Here is a 22,293-nt window from a genome sequence, read left to right as displayed (position 1 = left end):
GCTCCCGCCTCAGCCACAGAATTCCAAAATCCCTGGGAGAGGCAGTGGAGCCCTCTGTTTGTGCACAGGGATGCTTTAGGAACACAGCAGACCTTCAGGAATCCCAACAATAATTACAACACCTCCTGAAGGGTCTGCAGCGTCTGGAGCAGAACAGGGGCATTGGCCCAAACAGCTCCAATTTAGCCCCATTTTGCCCTCCCAAAGCACAGCTCCCAGCCCTGGCTATCTCTGTGCTCCAGCTGCAGCTGTAGAGCCCTTAGGACTGTGCCTCTGCTCTCCTCCTCCTCCCCTGCAGCGGCTGTGTCAGAACCAGCAGTGGCCCAGGAGGAGCAGGAAATCCAAATGTGCTCTGCAGCCACCTGAGGAGCCCTGGCAGAGTCAGCACTGAGCACGAGCTTTCCTCAGCATCCCAGGGAAATTCAACATTCCCAGAGCTGCTGTACCCAGGCTGAAGGAGGAAAAGGGAATGAAAGGCTGTAAAGCGATCAGAAGTGATGTTGTGGACCTGAGACATGTCAGGCGCTGCCTTCCTTCCCTCCGGGATCATAGACAGTGGTTGCGGTTTTTGTGCAGGGCATGTACCTGACCCCGGGACACGCTACGCTGCCAGTGGGCACTGGGATCCAACCTGCTGCCTTGGAGGCTTCTGCCCGCTGCCGGTGGTGGTGCCGGGACCGATTGGTGCCTGTGAGTTTGCAAAAGGAGCAATTTCCCCTCCTGCCTCCCGTCCGAGGCCGCCATGGCCCCTGAGGGGATGGAGCTGGACCGGGGCGCCCCCTGTTGGCTGGGAGTGCTCCCTGCAGCGCCCCCTGCTGGCCGCGGATATAACTGCCACAAAAACCAACAGCGCTGAGCAGGAGGGAAAGTTGTTGGTTTGTGTTGTTTGTTCTGTTCTCGTTTATCACTTTCCCAGTAAAGAGCTGTTATTCATTCTCCAACACTTTGGTCTGGAAGCCCCATCATTTTTGAAATTAATAGAAGTTTTAGGCATGGGTCTTCTTTCCATTCCAGGAACATTCCCACGTTCCTTGGCAAATATTTCTCATTTAAACGAGCGGTCAAATCCTGGGTTCCAGTGTGGATGGGACAGAGACCTCAACTGAAGACAGGGTCAGGAACTGTGCCACCTCATGCTCTGCCCTTTACGCCAGTTGGGCCACCAAGCGCCCTCTCCCCAGCTGGCACTTCTGGTCTCCTGGCCACTCAGAAGCTGGCTTTGGCAGAGTGTCACAATGTCCCCAGTGTGCCATGGCTGACAGACTGATGGACAGACAGGGCCCTGTCTCAGCAAAAGCAAGGTCTGGCCCACCCCTGCCAGACATAGGTGTTCAAAAATGTCTCCAGACATCAAACTTTTCCTGTCTCTGACACCCCACCCTGTGCCATGGCCTGATCCTGACTCCCCTGGCAAAGGGGGAGGCTCTGGAATCCCCACAGGGCCTTTCTGACATCATTGTTGGGCAAACACAGGAGAGGAGGGGTTTGGGACAGGGGACAAGAGAATCCAGAGCCTCCTAAATGCCACTTTGGCCATCAGAGCAGTGAAGTTCTGGGACCTGCCAGGTTCCTCCTGGTGGAGGAATCGTGCCAGAGGCAACCTCTGGGGTTTGTTCCTTGTTGGGTGCTTTCCCTGGAAATTGTTCCTTTTGTGACCCTTTGAATTCTGAATCTTGAGAACTGAGAAGTATTGGTTCAACAACCAGGCGGGACCCTCCTCCTTCCTGAGCCAAACAGGGCAGAGCTAAACAAACAAAAACTGTTTCTTCTGGTTTAATCAAAAAGCTGATATTTGGGTCCAGTAAAAGGGACAGGGGTCCTGTGCCTCCTGGTAGTAGAGGAGGAAATGGGGAGCCCCTGGGGGTACTGGGAGCACTGGGAGCACTTGAACAGGGAGCCCGGCAGCCCCACATGGGAGCCCCCACTCGTGGCCACTCCCTGGGCACAATGGGCACCCATGGGAGCTGGGGATGCCCTTGGGCAGGGACCCCAGTGCACCCTGTGCCCTCAGTGTCACAGCAAGTTCTCGCAGATGTCACTGGGGTCCCGCTGTCTCCAGTGGGGTCCTGGCAGCTCTGCGTAGGTCACCTGGGAGGATGTGGCGCGGGGGGGCCCTGTGGGAGACACCGGTTGTGGGGACCTGGATTGAGGGTGACACCCGTGTGTGATGTCCCCCGTGTCCCCCCTGTACTCACCACCTGCCTTCTTGGTGCTCACGACATCACTGTAAAGCACCTCCCCCGCCTCTGGGGGGTCCGAGGGCTCTGTGGGAGCCCTGCAGGGATAAGGGGGTGTCTGTGGGCATGGGGAGGTTTTGTTGTGGGGGTAAAATGGAGGTTCAAACCTGGAGTCCTTCACTCACCTTTCTTGCTGTTTCCTGAAGGCTGCAAAAGAAAAGAATGAAGGGTGACGCTGAGGTTCTCAGGGCTTCTGAACACCATCGGGACCCTTGACTGTCCCTGGGACCCTCAAGCATCTTTGAAAGTCCCAAAATACATTAAACCAACCTTTCAATCCACTGAGACCCCAGAGTCCCAAAAGCTCCCACAAAACCCCTTACAGAACCCCCAACTTCCCTGCACAACTCCTCAGAACCTCCCCAAATCCTCCAGGACCCCAAGCTGAGGTCTCTGCAGGCTCAGTTTCTCCCAAGTCAGGAGCTGTTGGTGCCACCCTATGGCCCCCATACACTGGGGGGCTTCACCCCAATCCCTGGGAACCCCATCCCCCCGTATTGTCACCCACCACAGCAGTGCCACTGGTAACAGCCCCCGATGACAGCCAGGAGCAGGAACAGCAGGGACCCACTGAGCCCTAGAGCCACTGCTGGGGACAGAGAGAGACACATTGGTGTCACCCAGATGCCCAGGAGTCCTGCACCCCCCGTGTGACCCAGTGTGACCCCACCTGTGTCCCTGTGTCCCCGCGCTGTCACAGCCAGGACCAGCTCTGGGCTGAGTGCCCGGAACACGCGGTGCCCGTCCTGTCCCAGCTGGTTGGTGGCCACGCACTGGTAGGTACCCGAATGTCCCACATCAACAGCTCCAAGCTCCAGGAGGGGACCCCGGGCCACCTCCTGCCTGTTGTGCAGCCAGGTGAAGGTGACAGGGGCTGAGTCCACCTGCACTGAGCAGTGCAGGGTCACGGGCTCACCAGCATGCACCTGGTGTGACAGGGGACCGGGGGTGATGGTGGCATTGGCCACAGGCACTGTGGGGACAGAGATAAGGCTGGCAGAGGGCAGGTGGGATGGGGGTGCCATGGGAGGGGTCACTCCCAGTCCGAGGGTCCTGCTTGCCCAGTACGGTGACATTCAGGGGGTCACTCTCAGCCACGCTGTCCCCGTCGCTGACCCAGCACCGGTACTGGCCGCTGTCATTGTCCCCAGCATGGCACAGCTCCAGGCGGGGGCCGGTTCCCAGCAGCGCCCCCAAGCCCTCCCGGTGCCAGGAGAAGGACAGGGGACCCGCAGCCACCATGTAGCTCAGGACCAGTCAGTCCCTGAATGCCACCTGTCCCCCAGGGGGCTGCACTGACAGGGACACCCCCAAGGGCGGGACACCTTGGATGGGGGGACACCAGGGAACAGTGAGAGACCCGTGTGGGGAGGGATGGGAGAGGGGAAGTGGGACCCCAGTGAGGAAAAGGAGGCACAGAGATAGGAGGGGAGCTTGGAATGGGACCCCAAGGAATGATGGAGGGCTCAAGGATGAGTAACCTGGAGAGGAAGATGGGGAGACACCAGGAAGAGTATGTAAAACCAGGGAGGGAATGATGAGACTTGAGGACCATGGAGGGAGATCAGAGAGGGCTGAGGTTGAATCAGGGACAGATGACGGGATTCCAGTGAGGAATGGGGGGACACAGAGGGTGACCCCAGCAGGAATGAGGGGACGTGGAAAAAGATTACAGGAAAGATGGGGGAACCCACATAGGGCTAGGGGATCTGGTGAGGTACCCAGAAAAGGATGGGGGACCCGGGTAGTTATGGGGATCCCCAGACAGGGCAGGGGGCCCCGAGGAGGCTGTGGGGGCTCCCTGTGCCCATCCCCGCACTCACTGCACACCGTGACAAGGAGCCGGGCGCTGCTCTTCCGCACGGCCCCCCCATCGGATTGCACCTGGCAGCTGTAATTCCCCGAGTGGGAGACCCCCACGGCAGGCACCAGCAGCTGCGGGGACCCCTGTGGGCCCCCCACCACCTGCCCATCCCGGTAGAGCAGGTACAGGAGGGGAGCTCGGGGCCGCAGGGGACTGGGGGTGCTGAGGCAGCTGAAAGTCAGGGGGGATCCCACAGTAAGATAAGGGGGACCCTCCAGCACCGGCACTGAGAAGAGCTCTGGAAAGGAGAGGGGAGGGAGATTTGTGAGCCCAAGTCCCTGGGGAGGGGCTGTGAGGGTGTCAGGGTGGTGGCTGTGGGGTGCTCACCGTGCACTGTCACTGTCACTGAAGCCGAGTGCGCCCACGGTGCCACCTTGGAGTCCACCTGGCCCCTGCAGCTGTAGCGACCACTGTGGTTCAGCTGCAGAGGGGACAGGGACAGCTCGGTCTCATTGAGGGACGTCTCCACCTCCTTGTCCCCATGGTAGAATCGCACCCCAGTGACTGACATGTTCGCCCAGCCCCGGTAGCGCAGTGTCACCTTGTCCCCCTCCAGCAGCTCCTGCGCCGGCGCCTGCAGCACCAGTCGGGCTGTGGAACATGGGAGTCTTAGGACACCTGTGGCATTCCATTTTCTCAAGGACCCTTGAATTGGAACACATCCAGAGCAGCAGGGTTCCCTGAATCCAGAACTGGGGTCCCTCCACTCTGAGACGCTCTGGGATCTCCCCGTGTACAGGGGATGGGCTCTGGTCACACAGGAGGTGACCCATGGAGCAGAGCCCACCCAGACACCTTGGGGTCCCCACAGGTACGAGGCTGGAGACACCCAAACCCCTCTCACCATTTGAGACTGTCACAGAGGGGCTGTGCCCGGTGCCGGGTCTGTCACACGTGTAGGTGCCACTCTCAGTGACAGTGAAGTGATCTGGTCCCTCCTGCCCCCAGCGCTGCCCGTCCTTGTACCAGGTTGTGGCAGGGGCAGTGCCCGAGCCCTGGCAGGTCAGTGTCACCCGGTCCCACAGCGCTGCCGGCCTCCAGGAGGGCTCCACCAGGAGCTGGGTGGTCTGGGCACCTGTGGGTGACAGGGGACACCAGCCTGCCAGGGCCAGCGTGGGGCTGGGAACAGCAGGAAGGGCCATGGCATCCCCCGAGGACTCACCAGCGAGGCCGAGGGTCTGGGCTGGAAGGGAGAAGAGACAGGGCTGGGTGAGGGTGGCATCACATGGACATTGGCAGGGAGGGACAGGGTGTGGGGGCTGTCCATAAACTGTCATAGTGTGGCAAGGACCCCTTGGGGACAGAAACACACCAACTAGCCCTTGCTCAGTTAGGACATAGGGACACATTGGACACCCAGAAATGGAAACTCAGCAGTGGTTGCAGTGGTAACCTCCAGAAGCCCCATGATAGTTCCCCAAATCCCTGTCCCCCGTTATTGTCCCCCCTCTCGTGTCCCCACAGCCCTAGTCACCTCATGCTCTGGCTCTGCGGCCTTTTGTGACCTCAGGGGACCCCACAGCCCCCCTGTTCCCCCTCCCCACCAGTCTCTGCCTCACCAGGGCCCATCCCCAGGGTGTCAGGCCCGTGCCCAGGGGACTCACCCCACAGGAGCAGTGCCACCTTCCCAGCCATCCCAGTGTCCCCAGCCATGTGCACTGGCTGTCACTCGCTGCTGTGGCCACCGCTCCCCTGGCTGGTGGCTCTTTGGATGAAGGGGAAGGAAGCCATCCCCATGCGTAGGTGGCCCTTGGTGGGGGCAGGGTGGGGACAGGATGGGGGCAGGGTGGGGACCCTGTGGGACATGGGGGTGATGGTGGGACATGGTGGGGCCAGAATTTGGAGTCTGAGGTCATGTAGGGAGCCAGGGATGGGTGTCCAGAGGAATGGGGTGCCCAGAGATGGGGTCCCATGGGAATGGAGGTCCCAGTGGATGGATGGACTCAAACTTGGGAATGAGGGTGCCAGAAAAATGTGGCCTCCAGGGATTTGTGATCATGGGATGGGGGCCAAGGGATGGAGGTGCCAGGGGAAAGGGGAACCCTGTGAGAATGGGGGCCCATGGGGGATTCAATGTCCCCAAGGAAATGAGACTCCCAGGGACTGAATTACCAGGATGGGGTTCTTTGTGGTCGGAGATTGTGAGGAATTGCAGTCCAGGGAAGGGGTCTTAGGGAAGGAGGGACAAAAGGAAATCAGATTCCCATGACTGGGGTCCCAAATGAATGTGGGTTTCAGGGATGGGCAGTGGCTGGGGGGGCATGGGGGTCACAGCTCCTTCCCTGGGTGCCTCAGATTTTGGGGTGGCCCATGGCCAGGTGTTGCCCCCTTGGGATGCTCATTCCTTGTGCAGGTATCACATGGGGGTCCTGGGTAGCTCTGCTTCTATGCCCTCCCCTGCCCTTGATTTTTTCTTTCTTTATTTCTGTTTTCTTCCTTTTTTTCCTCACTTGTATGCCATGTCCCCTCAACCCCAGTTCCTGGTTCAGCAATCCCAGGAAGCACCTGAGCATGGAACACATTGGAGGGAGCCAGGGGAGGGGGATAATGGGGAGCAAGGAGAGCAGGGAAGGATGGGGATGCTGTGGGGGATGGAGGTGTTGGGCTGCGCCCTCTCAACACTTTCACTTTCTTTTTCCTGGACAAAAAGGAAGAGACCATTTGTGCTGAGAGTCAGAGGGCAAAGAGGGGCAGACTCTGTCCTGGGAGGGCACATCCAGGACGATCTTGCCCTGTGAGGTCCCTGTTGTGGGGATGACCTGGGGGAAACCAGTCCAGGGTGTGACACATCCTGGTATGGGAGGTGTCCTGTCCCGGGTGTGGCAGTTCCAGAAATGTCCCTGCACATTCCTGGCCGGTGCCTGTCCCAGGGGTGGCACATCCTGAGGACCGCTGTCAATGCAAGTGTGGGGCCCAGCCATGGCCCAGCCCCACTGCACAGGGATGGCCACTGCCCAGCCCTGCTCTGGCCAGCCCCAGGTGGCAGCCAGCACCTGAGGGTCCCCCCTGCCCCATTGGCTTTGATTCTGGCAGCCTTAGAGCTGCTGCAGAGGTGAGAATTCTGTGGGGGAAAAGGCCTGCCTGTGGTTTGCTCAGCTCTGCAAGAAGCACAAAACCCAAATAGAGATCAAGCAGCGGCTCTGTGAGGGCCTTTGATGGTTTTCAGAGCAGGGCTGGCTGGAAAATGACCATGCAAAGGCAGCTGTGTGGGAACCAGTCCAGAAATGTGGCAATTGATCATTTTGTCCCTCTCAGCGAGGGACTGAGAGAGCCCCAGAACTACTGCAAAGACAACAACAATCTGCGCAACAACCTGTATCCTCCATCTTGAACAAAATCTCCAGCCCTTTGGGACCTTCTAGAAAGAATGTTGGCATTCTGGATGTGCACACTAGAAGAGAGGGGAAAGTGTGGAAATATTGAGCAGGGGCTGCACACAAGGGGCTGGGGAACAGGGGTGTCACAGCAGGAGCGGGCAGTGCCCAGGCCCAGGCAGGGGAATTCAGGGCAGGCTGGAGTGGATTTACCAGGGAATCAGACCCTGAGGCACACACAGGCATTTCCACAGATTCCTGTGCACTGTCCCAAGGACGGACAGAGCTTCTCCCCTTTTGGGAGCTGAATCCATGGGAAGTCATTCAAGTTTCAGGGTGGTAATGAGAAGAATGGGGAGAATTCCTAAATATGGCTCAACAAAAGGCTTCCTTAGGGGCTGGGTTACTGCCAAGCAGGTAGGAAACAATCCCATGGAGCTGTTGGATACTCAGGGAGATTCCACGCACTCTGTGGTATCCACAAGCAAATGCTGCTGTTGGATGCAGCAAGGGGCTCCTACAGGGAGAAAAACAAATCTCATTTCTTTGTGATTTGTTTGTGTTTTCATTGTGAGTGACTTGTTGGGAAAGCAATGATTCAAACTATTCTATAAACCAGCTAATTTTATACCTTGTGAGTTTGATTTATTTTTTATTGGGAAAATAATGGTGTGGGAAAATATTCTTGCCTTTATTCTATGGATGTGTAATTTTGTCTCAGCCAAATGGTCATCACATGTTTGCTGAGGTCACTGAGCTGGGAAATGGGAGCGACAGGAAAAAGCCCAGGAGTGTGTGGGGCAGAGATCGAGAACCTCCCAGGACAACCTTGGCTCCCTGGCCATGAGCACTGTGGGGAATGTGCTGGGTTCTGAGTCACCCCAAAATCTGAGGGAATCCTGGAAGCAGCTTTGACCCCTGTGCCCACCCAGACATTGCCCATCCCTGGCACCCCCATTCTCCAGGGAACCCAACCATGGGACCCCCATTACCTTGGTCTCTCGTCCCTGAAGACCACCATCCCAGGAGTGTATTTGCCCAGCACTACCATTGCCTTCATGCCATTCCATGGGCTGCTTCTTCCCCCAGAACCCTTATTCCCAGGGTCTCCTTTTCCCTCTGAACCCCCAACCCTGGCACCCACATGCCATGACCCCAAATCCCTGGGAAACATGTTTCCACAGCACCCCCAGCCCTGGAACCCCCCAGGCATGGACACCCAATTCCACTGACACCCTATTCTCCTGGACACCCATCCTTGGTTCCCCACATCCCCTGAGCCCCCTACTCTGGGCAACGCCATCCCCCACCATGTCCTCAGACTATGCAGCCTTGTCCCCAGCCTGTCCCCACCCTGCACCCACCAAGGGCCACCTACGCATAAGGTTGAGATGTGACCTCGCTTCCTTCCCCTTCATTCAAAGAGCCGCCAGCCAGGGGAGCGGTGGCCACAGCAGCGAGTGACAGCCAGTGCACATGGCTGGGGACACCGGGATGGCCGGGAAGGTGGCGCTGCTCCTGTGGGGTGAGTGCCCTGGGCACGGCCCTGACACGCCAGAGATAGGGAGGGGAGGGCAACAGGGGGCCTATGGGGTCCCTTGAAGTCCCCAAAGCCAGCAGTGCCAGTCCATGTTACACACAGACCTGGGTGGAACTAGCGATGTAGGGTGGCTTTGGGGACAGGAACAGGGAGGAAGGAATTTGGGGATGGGTATGTGGGGCCAGGAATGTGGAGACTGGCACCATTTGGGCTCAGGTAGCTCTGGAGACAGGGACAAGGGAACTGGGATGCAGGGACAGAAGGGGACAAGAACAGTGAGGATGTGGCCATGGGGATGGGATCATGAGCTGGTGGGGATGACCGGGGCTAGCATGGGCTGTGTCTGTGGAGTCCTCGTGCCCAGGGTGTCCACGAAGTCCCCATGTTCTGCCTCAGCCCAGGGGGGCCTCAGTGTCCCTGTTCCCAAGATGTCTGTGCCACAGGGATGTGGGGCACGGGTTGTTGTGACACATGCATGTCCCCCTCCACTCAAAATTGTTTGGAACCACCCACACACACTTTCCTGCAAGAAATGCGGTCCCCATGGTGCCATCCCCACTGAGCCTTGTCCCTTCTCCCTTCCAGCCCAGACCCTCGGCCTCGCTGGTGAGTCCTCAGGGGATGCCTTGGCCCGACCCCGCTGTCCCCAGCCCTACACTGGCCCTGGCAGGCTGGTGTCCCCTGTCACCCACAGGTGCCCAGACCACCCAGCTCCTGGTGGAGCCCCTTTGGAGGCCGGCGGTGCTATGGGACCAGGTGACACTGACCTGCCAGGGCTTGGGGACCGCCAAAGCCATGACCTGGTACAAGGATGGGCGGTGCTGGGGGCAGCAGGGACAGGACCACGTCACTGTCAGCCAGAGTGGCACCTACAGCTGTGACAGTCCCGGCACTGGGCTCAGCCCACCTGTGAACTTCTTAGTCGGTGAGTGGGGTTTGGGTGTCCCCAGCCTGGCACCCACGGAGACCTCAAGGTCTCTGGGAGTGCTCTGTTCCATGAGTCACCGCCTGAGTGACCAGAACCTGTCCCCTGCTCTGGGGACATCCCAGAGCTGGATAAAATATGTGGTAATTGGGAACCCCTGATGCACTGGTTGTGACACAATAGGGGGATCCCGGTGCCATCAGGTCTGAGAGGCCCTCTCTGTCCCCCAGACTGGCTGGTGCTACAGGTGCCAGCACAGGCACTACTGGAGGGGGACACAGTGACACTGCGCTGCTGGGGCCGATGGAACAACCCAGTCACCTCGGTGTCCTTCTACCGTGAGGGGAAGGAACTGGAAGGGCTCCACGATGGGACTAAGCTGTCCCTCTCCCCTCTGCAGCTGAACCACAGTGGCCGATACCACTGCAAGGGCCAGGTGGGATATTTGGAGTGGGAGGAGTCCGTGACAGTGACAGTGCTTGGTGAGCATCCCAGAGCATCCCAGTGTGGGGGAATCCATGTTGGAATTGGAGATTCTTGGTGCTCTGAGTGTGATCCCATGGGGGGATCCCCATGAAAATGGGACCCCCGGTGTGACAGGACCCCCGTGTCCTGCAGCCCGGTTGGTTCTGCAGGTGTCGTCGTGGGAGCTGCTGAAGGGGTAAACAGTGACACTGCGCTGCCGGTGGTGGTGGGACATGCCGGTCACTGGAGTGCAATTCTACCATTGGGACAAGGAGGTGGAGAGGTCCCTCAATGGCCCCAAGCTGTCACTGTCCCCCCTGCAGCTGCACCACAGCGGCTCCCACAGTTGCAGGGGCTGGGTGGACACCAAAGTGTCACCGTGGGCACAGTTGGCACCAGTGACAGTGATAGTGCACGGTGAGCACCCCCACGGCTGGAACTCCAATCTCCTGACACCCCCAAAGCCACTTACCAGGTGGACTCAGAGTCACAGTCCTCACCTCCCCTCTCCTTCCCTGAGCTCTTCATGGTTCCAGTGCTGGGGGGGGCCTCCCAGCCCACTGAGGGGTCCCCCCTGACTCTCAGCTGCCTCAGTACCCCCAGCCCCCTGCGGCCCCGAGCCCCCCTCCTGCACGTGTTCTATCAGGACGGGAAGGTGGTGGGGGGCCCGCAGGGATCCCTGCAGCTGCTGGTGCCCGCCGTGGGGGTCTCCCACTCTGGGAATTACAGCTGCCAGGTGCACTCCAAGGGTGGGGCCATGCGGAAGAGCGGCGCTCGGCTCCGTGTCACTCTGCATAGTGAGTGCGGGGATGGGGATGGGCATGGGGAGCCCCCACAGATGCCTCGGGTTCCCTGGCTGGGGACGTCCATGTCCCCCTTTCTTTTGTGCCCCCACGTTTGCGTCTGTCCCCTCACCCATCTCTGATGTGACTCCATCCCCAACATTCCCCATCACCCCCATCCCCATTGTCCCTATCCCCCCTCACTGGCTGCCAACCTCTCCCTATGGCCTCAACCCTGTCTGTGTCCCCACAGTGCCTGTGGACAATGCCACCATCATCCCTGGTCTCCTGTCACACCAGGTGCATGCAGGTGGCAACGTGACCCTGCGCTGCTCAGTGCAGGTGGGCTCAGCCCCTGTCACCTTCACCTGGCTGCACAATGGGCAGGAGGTGGCCCGGGGTCCCCTCCTGGAGCTCAGGGACATCAATGTGGGACATTCGGGCACCTACTAGTGCATGGCCACCAACCAGCTGGGACAGGACGGGCACTGCGTGTTCCGGGCACTCAGCCCTGAGCTGGAATTTACGGTGAAAACACAGGGACATAGGGACACAGGTGGGATCACACAAGGTCACCAGGGATGCAGGACCCCTGGGGGAATGGGTGACTCTGATGTGTCCCCCTCTATTTCTTGCAGTGGCCGCAGGGGTTGGTTGGGCCCTTTTCTTCCTGCTCCTGCTTGTGGGTGTCATTGTGGCCTGGCACTGGTGGCACCGTGTGGGTGGGTGAAAATGGGGGTCTCAGGGAGATGTAGAGGCCCCCAGAGTTGGGGAATGATAGGGCAGCACCCACAGCCCCAGAGTTGTGACCTTGTCTGGGGGTCCTGGAAGGCTTGGGGGGACACTGAAGGGTCCTGCAGGGATGTTGGGGGTTCTTTCAGGGGCCCTGGGGGTGTCTGGGAGTCTCTGTCCCATCCGGACTTTGGGTTCTCGAGGCTGAGTTTGTCGGGGGCGCCTGGGAGGTTCATGAATTCTTGAGGGCTTCAGAGAAGCTTGGGGGCCCTGTGAGAAATTGAGGGTCCCATGGGAGTTCGGGAATCCTGAGAGGATTCAGAGCCCTGGGGACCCCGCAGTCACCCCTCCCCTCTTTCCTCTGCAGCTGCCAGGAAGCAGCAGGAAAGGTGAGTGGGGGGATCAAACCACACTCTTTTTTTTATCCCAATCTCCCAAACCCTCCCATTCCCTTCCCCACATCCCCTGTGTTCCCTCAGGGCCCCCCCCAGACCTCCCCAGAGGAGGGGGAGGTGCTGTACACCCACATCGTGGTCACCAAGAGGGCAGGGGTTGAGTACGGGGGGAGCAGAAGCAGAGGGACACGTCACCCATGAGTGTCACCCCACCCAGATCCCACAGCCCGTGTCTCTCACAGTGTCCCCCCATGCCACCACTCTCCAGGATCCCCAGGTGACTTACACGGAGCTGCGGGGACCCCAGGGGCGACTGCAGGAACCTGGTGACGTCTATGGAAATGTGCTGTGACACTGGGGGAATCTGGGGGGCACTGGGGGTCCCCACCCATGGGCACCCACTCGTGTGTGTGCTGTCAGAAAAAACTGCCCCTCCCACTCCCCATGGAGGCACAAAGATCCCAACAGCAATGAGAGAGAATAAAGCCAACAGCAACAGCTACGATGTTGAGAGTATAAATTGTCACACAAGGAACGATTTTCAGTGGAAGCCACTAAAAAGGAACAAATCCCAGACACTGTCCCCAGCATGTTTCCTCCACAAGAGGAACCTGGCAAGGCCCTGGACCTTCCTTGCTCTGATGGCCAAAGTGGCCTTCAGGAGGCTCTGGATTCTCTTGTCTCCTGTCCCAAATACCTCCTCTGCCCTGTTTCCCACAAGATGATGGCACAAAGGCACTGTTGGTGTTGCTGAGCCTCTGCCTTTCCCAGGGCAGTTGGGATCAGGCCATGGCACAGGGTGGGTTGTAAGAGACAGGAAAAGTTTAATATCTGGGGACATTTTGCAACACCTGTGCGTGGCAGGGGTGGGTCAGGCCCTGTTTTTTGTGAAACAGGGCGCTGTCTGTCCACCAGTCTTTCAGCCATGGCACACTGGGGCCAGTGTGCCCTCTGACAAAGCCATCTCCTGAGCAATCACATGACCCGAAGTGCCATTTGGTTAAAAAGCCCTTGGTGGCCCAGCTGGCTTAAAAGGTGGCCAAGTCCCTGACCATGCCTGCTCCAAAGGTGTCTGTCCCATCCAGTCAAGAAGCGAGGATTTGGCAACTAATGTAAATGAAAAATAGCTGCAAAGGAAATTGGAAGCATTCCTGGAATAGAAAGAAAACCTATCTCTAAAATTTTTTAAATTTCAAAAATCATGGGGCTTCAAGGCAATAGTGCAAGGAAAGGAATAACAGCTCCTTACTCTGAAATTTATAAAGCAGAATAGAATGAACAACACAAACTCAGAACTTTCCCTCCCACTTAGTGCTGTTGGTTTTTGTGGCAGTTATAACCGCGGCCAGTGGGGGGCGCGGCAGGGAGCACTCCCGGCCAGCAGGGGGCGCTGCAGGGAGCAATCCCGGCCAGCAGGGGGCGCCCTGGTCCAGCTCCATCCCCTCAGGAGCCATGGCGGCCTCGGGCAGGAGGGAGGAGGGGAAATCGCTCCTTTTGCAAACTCACGGGCACCAATCGGTCCCGGCACAACCACCAGCAGCGGGCAGAAGCCGCCAAGGCAGCAGGTTGGATCCCAGTGCCCACTGGCAGCGTAGCAGTGTCCCGGGGTCAGGCACACGCCCTGCACAACACCCGTGACTGCTCTCCATGATCCCAAATGGAAGGAAGGCAGCACCTGACCCCAGGCAGGTCTTGGGTCCACAGCAGTACCTCTGGTGGCTTTATACCCTCAGCCTTTCACGCATGTGAGGAGGGCAGGGATGGAGCAGCTTTGGGAACACCTGGAATCCAGACAGGGTCACTCCCCACAGCCCCGCCATGGCCGTGGCCAGATCTTCTGCTCGGTATTTCCACACTTTTCAATCTTGTCAGGTGGTCACAGCCTGAACACAAACATTCTTTCCATGAGGTTCTTGTTCGAGAAAGAGGACCCAGGTCAGGTTGTTGAGAAGACTGTTGTGGCACAATTTCTGTGATTCTCGCAGTCCATTGAGCAAAGTGACAAAACTATCAATTTCTGCATTTCTGGACTGGTTCCCTTACAGCTGCCCCTGCAGCGGTGGTTTCCAGGCATCCCTGCTCTGAATACCATCAAAGGCCCTCTCAGAGGGAAGGAGCTGAGATCCACAGGCTCACCAAGCCACTGCCCATCCCTGGGACTTCCATTCCCTTGGAAATCAAATCATGGGTACCCCATTTCCTATGTCTCTCCCTCCTCTGGAACCCCTATCCCAATACTGATATTCCCCAGGATCTCCACGGCCCAAGACAGCATTCCCAAGGAACCCTCTCCTGTTCATTCCACCCACTGACAGTCTCCTTCCCCCAGAACCTTGATTCTCCCAGGATACCCATTCCAACAGGACCCCTACATTCCCCGAGCAGCCCCATCCCATGGCCACAAATCCTTGGAGCCCATGTTCCTATGGCGCTCCCATCCCACAGTCCCTCCAGCCCTGAAGACCCCCATTCCCATGGTTCCCCATCCCCAGTGACACCCCCTAGGGTGGGTGTCTAGGACCTAGCATTCCCCAAGGACTCCCATTTCTCAGGACACACCTCCCTGGGTCCGCAAAACCCCCTGATACCCCCCCACTCCTGGGAACCCCATGTCCCACTGTGTCCTACCTGGCCTGTCCCCACCCTGTCCCCACCCTGCCCACAGCCTGTGCCCAGCTTGTGGCCACCCTGCCCCCACCAGGTGCCACCTATACATGAGGGCGAGACTTGACCTTGCTTCCTTCCCCTTTGGCCAAAGAGCCACCACCCAGGGGACAGCCACTCCACATGGTTGGGGACACTGGGATGGCCGGGAAGGTGGCGCTGCTCCTGTGGGGTGAGTGCCCCGAGCACAGGCCTGACACCCCGGGGATGGGGAGGGGAGAGGGGCACAGGGGGGCTGTGGGGTCAGTGCCAGTCCTTGTTACACACAGTGGAGGTTGGTGGGACAGCGACTGATATAGGGTGGCTTTGGAAGGCAGGAAGAGGGGGCAGAAATTTGTGGATGGGGACGTGGGGACAGGAATACTGGAAGTGGTGCCTTTGGGCTCAGGTAGCTCTGGGGATAGCGAAAGGGAACTGGGATGCAAGGACAGAAGGGGACAAGAATGGTGAGGATGTGGCCATGGGGATGGGATCATGGGGATGGGATCATGAGCTGGTGGGGGTGACCTGGACCAGCATGGGCTGTGTCTGTGGTGTCCTCGTGCTCGGGGTGTCCACAGTGTCCCCATGTTCTGCCTCAGCCCCCAGTGGCCTCGGTATTCCTATGCCCAAGGCACCCATGCCACAAGGATGTGGTGCATGGGTGGCTGTGACACAGACATGTCACCTGGAGTCTCCAAATCTTTTAGAGACCATCCAGACACATTTTCTCACAAGAACTGCTGTCCCCATGGGGACAACAGTTTGGAAACAGCCTGACACCCCAAGCATCTGGGCTGCTGTACCTGCAGGGCCACCCCCACTGAGCCCTGTCCCTTCTCCCTTCCAGTCCAGACCCTCGGCCTTGCTGGTGAGTCCTCGGGGGATGCCATGGCCCCACCCTGCTGTCCCCAGCCCCACACTGGCCATGACAGGCTGGTGTCCTCGGTCACCCACAGGTGCCCAGACCACCCAGCTCCTGGTGGAGCCCCCCTGGAGGCCGGCGGCACTGTGGGACCGTGTGACACTGACCTGCCAGGGCTCGAGGACTGCTGGTACCACCACCTGATACAAGGATGGACAGCGCTTGTGGCAGCAGAGAAGCGATCATTTCAAGGTCAACAGGAAAGGCACCTACCAGTGTTGCCGACCCGGCACACGGCACAGCCTGCCCATCATTGTCAGAGAGGGTGAGGAGGTTTTGGGTGTCCCCAGCCTGGCACCCACCACACCCTTAGGGTCCTGGGTGGGCTCCGCTACATGGGTCAACCCCTTGGTGTGACCAGAGCCTGTCTCCTGCTCTAGGGACATGCCAGAGAATCCCAGTGGGGGAGAAACCGTGTTGAAATTGGGGACCCCTGGTGCACTGAGTGTGACCCAATGGGGGGGGACCTGGTGCCATCAGGTGTGACAGGACCCTTCTGTCTCCCAGACTGGCTGGTGCTGCAGGTGGCAACACGGGCGCTGGTGGAGGGGCACATGGTCACACTGCGCTGCTGGGGCTGGTGGAACAACACGGTCACCTCAGTGTCCTTCTACCATGAGGAGAAAGAACTGGAGGGGCACGACAATGGGACCCAGCTGTCCCTGTCCCCTCTGCAGCTGCACCACAGTGGCCGCTACAGCTGCAGGGGCTGGATGGACTGCTGGGGGTAGAAGGAGTCCGCGCCGGTGACAGTGACAGTGCAGGGTGAGAATCCCACAGCCCCCATCCTGAAACCTCCACAGCCCGTCCCCAGAGACTCGGGGCCACAAGTCTCCCTCCTATCTCCTGCCCTGAGCTCTTTCCTATGTGGGTGGTAAAGGGTCCCCCTGAGCCCACCCAGGGGACCCCCCTGACTCTCAGCACCCCCAGCCCCCTGCGGCCCCAAGCCCCCCTCCTGCACGTGTTCTATTGAAGTGAAGGGGAGAATCGACCATCCTGGTAATGCATCGAACTCCAACTTTATTGATCAATCCATCACCTTAAATAACAGTGCTAACGAACGCCATGAATATTCTGTAATCCAATTTCATGATAGGCTAACAGAGAAACTTCTAACCACTCCCTTTGTTTTAGAATACCTACAATTGTTTATTAAAAACAGAAACCAAAACAGAAACCAGAAACTAAAACAGAAACCAGTGTTCCCAAAACTTCTACATCTGTTCTCAGGATGGCAGGCCTTCCCAGAGACGGTGTTCTGCTTGTTATGGGAAGACAATCTGAGAACTTTATTGTTTATAGAATGATGCTTGAGAGAGTCTAATTGTTTATACAAATCAGAAGGCTGAGAACTGTTAGAAACTGCTTTACTTTTCCCCTATACTTTTCTCTCAATTGTATGTCTCATGGCCTTTTCTTTAAGTCATTCTCCGACATTTCCCCCGTTTTTTCTTCTTTGAGAGAAAAGTGGTTAGTTTGCCAGGTTTTCTCTATTTTCTTACTGACTATTTTTTGAATGCAACAAGGTAAGATAATGGTGAAGTTTTTCCTCACAGAAACTCTTGTGGAGGAGACATTACCTCCTGTTCACTATCAGGGGCAAAGAAAAGAGAAGGGAACTCATCCACTACGCTTGGCAACACTTTAAACCTCAGAGCAGCTTCGTGTGGGCCTCATAACAAACTCCAAAAGTACAGACCCCACTCTGCCAGGGCTCAGCTGCACCAAAGGCCTGAGGACAAACAGGACACTCAGAGTCAGAAATGTGATCCTGTGGAGAAGGATCAGAACCAGTGCTCAGAGGTAGAATAATGATAACTTGCTTAAATAACAAGATCCACCCTGCGCTTGGGCTGGTATTCCATTCCAGGCTCTATCTTCTCAAATTAAAAATATCCCTGTGGGTAATTTCCTAGGTGTCATAATAGTAGCCTTTACACTGGTTATAAAGCTGTTTAGACACTATTTCCAGGTTTAGAGATGAATCCAGAGTAGCCCATGTCTGTTTATGCTGACTCATCCTTTGAAATTTAGAGTAATCAAAGCTGAACTGCAATTATCTAATGCTTGATTGGGATCTCTTCTTATAGGGCCTACAACAGAATGTTGTGTTAAAGGCACGAGTTTTCTACATCTTATTGAGGCTATATATGATGTACTTTGAGCTTTAACCCCTTTTCAAAATACACTGTACCTCCCACCGATAATAAGCTAAGATTTTTGCTCATGAGATTTATAAAGGTCTGAAGCTGAAGCAGTGTTTAGCCCTGTCTCATTCCGTAGTGCCTGCTCCCAATTATGTTCCCAGATATGCCTATAATTACAGGTGTGGCACCATAAATGAAAAAGTAACAACTGATCACAACCCCCACAACACAGTGCAACCCAAGCAGCACAATTCAGTCTGTGATATTCAAAACAGTTCTCTTTTGCCGGTCCTCTTATATGGAAAGATGATAATGATTCAATAATGTCAATCAGTTCTCTGGTCATCCGGCAACGGCGTGTTATGGCCTGATCAGGCATTGCACGACAGGTGGTAATTGGACTAAGAAAAGAAAGCTGTTAGCTGTTTTCATTCATGTGAACCTGGATAGAAGGTGAAAAAGTCTGCAAATGATTCTTTCTGTCCTTGAATTTATCACATCCATCTTTTTTCATGAGCTTCCCAGAAATGTTCAAAGTCAGTTTTCAGTTTGTAATCCTTTAGTCATTTGGCTCAAATGGCATCAACTGGGTGATTCTCAGTCCTTTGTTAATTTGGAGTGGTGAAAAGTAGTATGAATTTAAAGCACTTAAAATATTTGACTTAACAGACTTATTTGCAAATCATGTAAAAATCACTTAAATCTAATTCAAACTTAACAGAATCTAACTTAACTTACTTAATAATACTTAACAAAAATTAATTTTCTTCAAATCCCACACAACTCAAACCTATATATAATTTAAACTTAGAAGACCTTGAACCCAACCGAAAACAAGCTCAACAAACTTAACCTTAACATTTAATGGCACTTAATTGATAACTTAACTTAAACTACTTAATAACAGATAAAACTTGCTATAGAAATAATATATAACATTTACTATCACTCACTCACAGGCCTGACTCCAAAACACTCAACCAAAACAACCTTTCTCACGTCTTTGCTGCAGCATTTATACCAAAAACACACTCACAACATCTCACTCATACAATCAATCCAACACATCTCAACATTTTTAAACTTTTCAAAACACAGCTTTAAAGTCTAATGTTCCACCGGCCCAGCCATCCGGGCTTCTGATGTTCAAAGTCTCTGGTAATACAGGTGTTTCCAAGACAGCATAACCAATGCCGAGCCAAATCGGTCGAAATTTGACTCCTGCATTCATTTACGCTGATCTGCTTTACAGTTTGTGCTGGGGAGAACAAAAGATCTCTCTAACTTAGGTGAAAAACATCCTGACAGCAACAGTCCTTGGTGTTGCTTGTTTAGTTTCACTAATCTTTTAATTGCAATAGGAATCTTTTCTTTTGTTGACAAGAGTCACAGTTATTACGGCTGTTAAATCTCAAACTGTAGCTCCTGCCAGTTACGGGGCGGAGGGAGAAGCGCTCCCGCTCGAAAAAGCACTCTGAAGTCAGAATCCGCTAAGGAGTGTGTGACAACTCGCTTGTCGAATCAACTAGCCCTGAAAATGGATGGCGCTGGACGCTCATCAGAGCCCAAAAAAGATGTCGGTCGATCTAAACAGCAGGACGAAAACTATCAATGCACAGCATGATTGCTCCTCCATCACCTGCTCTCTGATGTCCAGTTACTGTTCCCAAGCAGCAACTGGCCGCCCGTGGACATCTGGCCCCCAGTTCACACATGAGGGCGATGCGGCTCCGGTCGCTCCCCCCGCGGCGCTCTTTGTTCACTTCCAGCGTGGCTCTCGGGGTGGCGCGGCTTGGTTTCTGCGGCGGCGGCTCCGCTCTCGGGGCGGCGCGGCCGCTCCCGCGTGGCGGCTCCTGCGGCGGCGGCTTTTGATCTTCCCACCGCTGCCTCCAGCGCGCCCGTGCCGAGTTCGGAGTAGCACAGCACTGCAATTCTACCATAAATCACCGAATTCACACATTTCCGTTAATCCGTAAACCATATGGAAAATCCCTTTACCGTAGTCATAAGCCCAAAGTCCTGTTACGACCTTTTGCCAATTCATCTCTGCTTTGCGCTGCGGGTCACTCCCTACGCGACAGTTCGGCTTCGCCAGCGGTGGCTCCCTGTGGTGTCGGGTTGAAGGCTCCCTGTTGCGGAGGATTAGAGGCTCCCTGCTGCGGAGGGTTAGAGGCAGGAAAGAGTACCGATGATGCAGCGATGACTTCTGATGGTGCTTGGCATTCCCGGCGCAAGCGGCCCGTGCCTTGGCATCGGCAGCATTTCGTGCGGCCCTCTTTATTCGATGCTGCAAACGCAGCGGACGTTTGAAGAGGTGCAAAAGCGGCTAACACCTGACTCTGAGAGGACCTTGCCTGTTCTTGCAAACCTGTTCCTATCTGTTTGAGTGCATCTACCACAAAAGCCTGCTGCCCGGTAGGAATAAGAGCCATCCTCTCTAATGCTTCCTCTACAGTCCAATCTGCACCTAAAGCATTAAGTATGTTTCTAGTAGCAGAATTACTATTTTGAAGGACACACTGCCTGAGTAGGACCTCGCGCAAATATTCTGGCACGCCAGCTCTTTCAATTGCAGCAGCAGCAGCTTTATCAACAAAAATGCCAAATGACTCATCTCTGCCTTGCTTAATTCCTATAGACACTGGTATCTCTCCCTGTTCCTTCACCATGTCTATTGCGAGTCTGACTAACCGCATTGCCTCCCGGCACTTTTCTTGACCTATTAAAGCTTGTGCATCAGTACGAAGGAAACGTCCCAGACCCATAAGTTCATCAACAGTGACGCCATGCAAGGGGTCACCCGACTGTCTTTGAACTACCACACACTCACTGACAAGTATCCGCCAATGATCATTAAACAGCAATTGTTGATGGCGGGTAAAGATTAATTTAACTATGCCAAGACAATCATTAACGATGAGGATACTGGTGTTAAAAATATAATCAAGCATTTGCTTAGCTGGTCCGCTTCCAAGTCCAAACTGACTAACAGCAGCTTGCAATTGAGATAACAATTCCCAGTCAAGAGCACTAATTGCGGCTTGAATTCCTCCACCAGCCTGAGGGTTAAAGACAACCGGACAAGCCAGTTCCCGAGCCGAACTTATCAGCTCTTGATCTCCCTTGTCAATTGCATCTTTGGCCAGGGCAGCCCACGCGTCCCGTCTTTCCCTTGCAATCGCCGCCGCCAAGCCGCTTTCCGACCCAGGGACCGGCTGATTGCTTGTCGGGAACGGAGTACACGTATTGGGCCCCAGCTGCTGAGACGCAGCAGGTACGGGAGAGTCAAAAGTGCTCTGTGTAGCCTGCGGCAAAGCAGACAACAAGGCACCCCGCGGAGCTTGGCTCGTTAGGGGGGGCTGCGAAGCAGGTAATAAAGCAGTCTGCGTAGCCTGGTTTGTAGGCTGGCTCGTAGCCGGGCTTGTAGCCTGGCCCGTTAAGGGGAGCTGCGCGGCGGGCAGCGAGGCGGTCTGCGCCTGGCTCATAGTGTGACTCATAGCCTGGCTTTCCGAGGGAGGCAGTGAAGCAGGTAATAAAACTGTCCGCGTCGCGGGGCCAAGAGGAGTTCCCGCGTTCTTATCAAATTCCCTATCTTGATCGTAGTGTTTGTTACGACCGTGAGCAGCAGTGGCATGATGAGCAGCCCTTTTTTCGGCTTGAATTTGCAAAAGCTCGGTGTTAACGACCCGCCATAATTTACCCCACTTCTTAGCAGTTTTATCATCATCTAACGTAGCCTGCCACAATAAATCACCAAATTTACGCCACTCAGACAATTCGTGAACTGTGTGAGGATTTATAAAGATCCCCCTTTCTAGGCCATAAGCTAAAAGACCCGGTAATTCTTTCTGTAAATCTATTCCCTTAATTTGCCGTTTTTGCAAAAGGGTAATAAAAAGTTCATATGCGGCTTGCCTTTCCATACCTATGTGCGCATGTTGCAGCTCTTCAAATCAAGGTCGCGGCCACATGTATCGGACGAGCCTATCTGTATAGTCGCTCGCAGCGCGGCGCGGGCCGGCGGGTTACCCTCCGCTTTGTCTTCCGCGCTTCTTTGCCGTTCCGGCTGCAGTTTCGATCTTACGGAACCCGAACCTGGCTTCACTTCGCGTGGCGTTCGCTTCCCCGTGGTGTTCGCTATCACGGTCGGAGGTCACCATATATTGAAGTGAAGGGGAGAATCGACCATCCTGGTAATGCATCGAACTCCAACTTTATTGATCAATCCATCACCTTAAATAACAGTGCTAACGAACGCCATGAATATTCTGTAATCCAATTTCATGATAGGCTAACAGAGAAACTTCTAACCACTCCCTTTGTT

The 22,293-nt window shown here is 55.7% G+C and overlaps 1 protein-coding gene and 1 pseudogene across 1 annotated transcript in view; one reads left to right on the top strand and one right to left on the bottom strand.

The window, feature by feature from the left end:
* Positions 1–2,013: 2,013 nt before the first annotated feature.
* On the bottom strand, positions 2,014–5,800 carry LOC128948118 (Fc receptor-like protein 2; annotated as a pseudogene).
* A 3,109-nt stretch (positions 5,801–8,909) lies between these two features.
* LOC128948117 (Fc receptor-like protein 2) overlaps positions 8,910–22,293 on the top strand; it is a 47,525-nt gene continuing 34,141 nt past the window's right edge. Inside the window, exons 1-7 of the mRNA XM_054292704.1 lie at positions 8,910–8,940; positions 9,541–9,561; positions 9,650–9,880; positions 10,111–10,316; positions 10,821–10,831; positions 16,087–16,102; positions 16,554–16,587. Coding sequence (XP_054148679.1) covers positions 8,910–8,940; positions 9,541–9,561; positions 9,650–9,880; positions 10,111–10,316; positions 10,821–10,831; positions 16,087–16,102; positions 16,554–16,587 — 550 coding nt within the window. The remainder of the gene's footprint in view (positions 8,941–9,540; positions 9,562–9,649; positions 9,881–10,110; positions 10,317–10,820; positions 10,832–16,086; positions 16,103–16,553; positions 16,588–22,293) is intronic.

Source organism: Melozone crissalis, unplaced genomic scaffold (genome assembly GCF_028551555.1).
Source record: "Melozone crissalis strain CALT ecotype California unplaced genomic scaffold, PUWL_Pcris_2 ptg000114l_1, whole genome shotgun sequence".
NCBI lineage: Eukaryota > Metazoa > Chordata > Aves > Passeriformes > Passerellidae > Melozone > Melozone crissalis.
The sequence above is the reverse complement of the archived record's forward strand: the minus strand, read 5'-3'. Positions and strand labels throughout refer to the sequence as shown.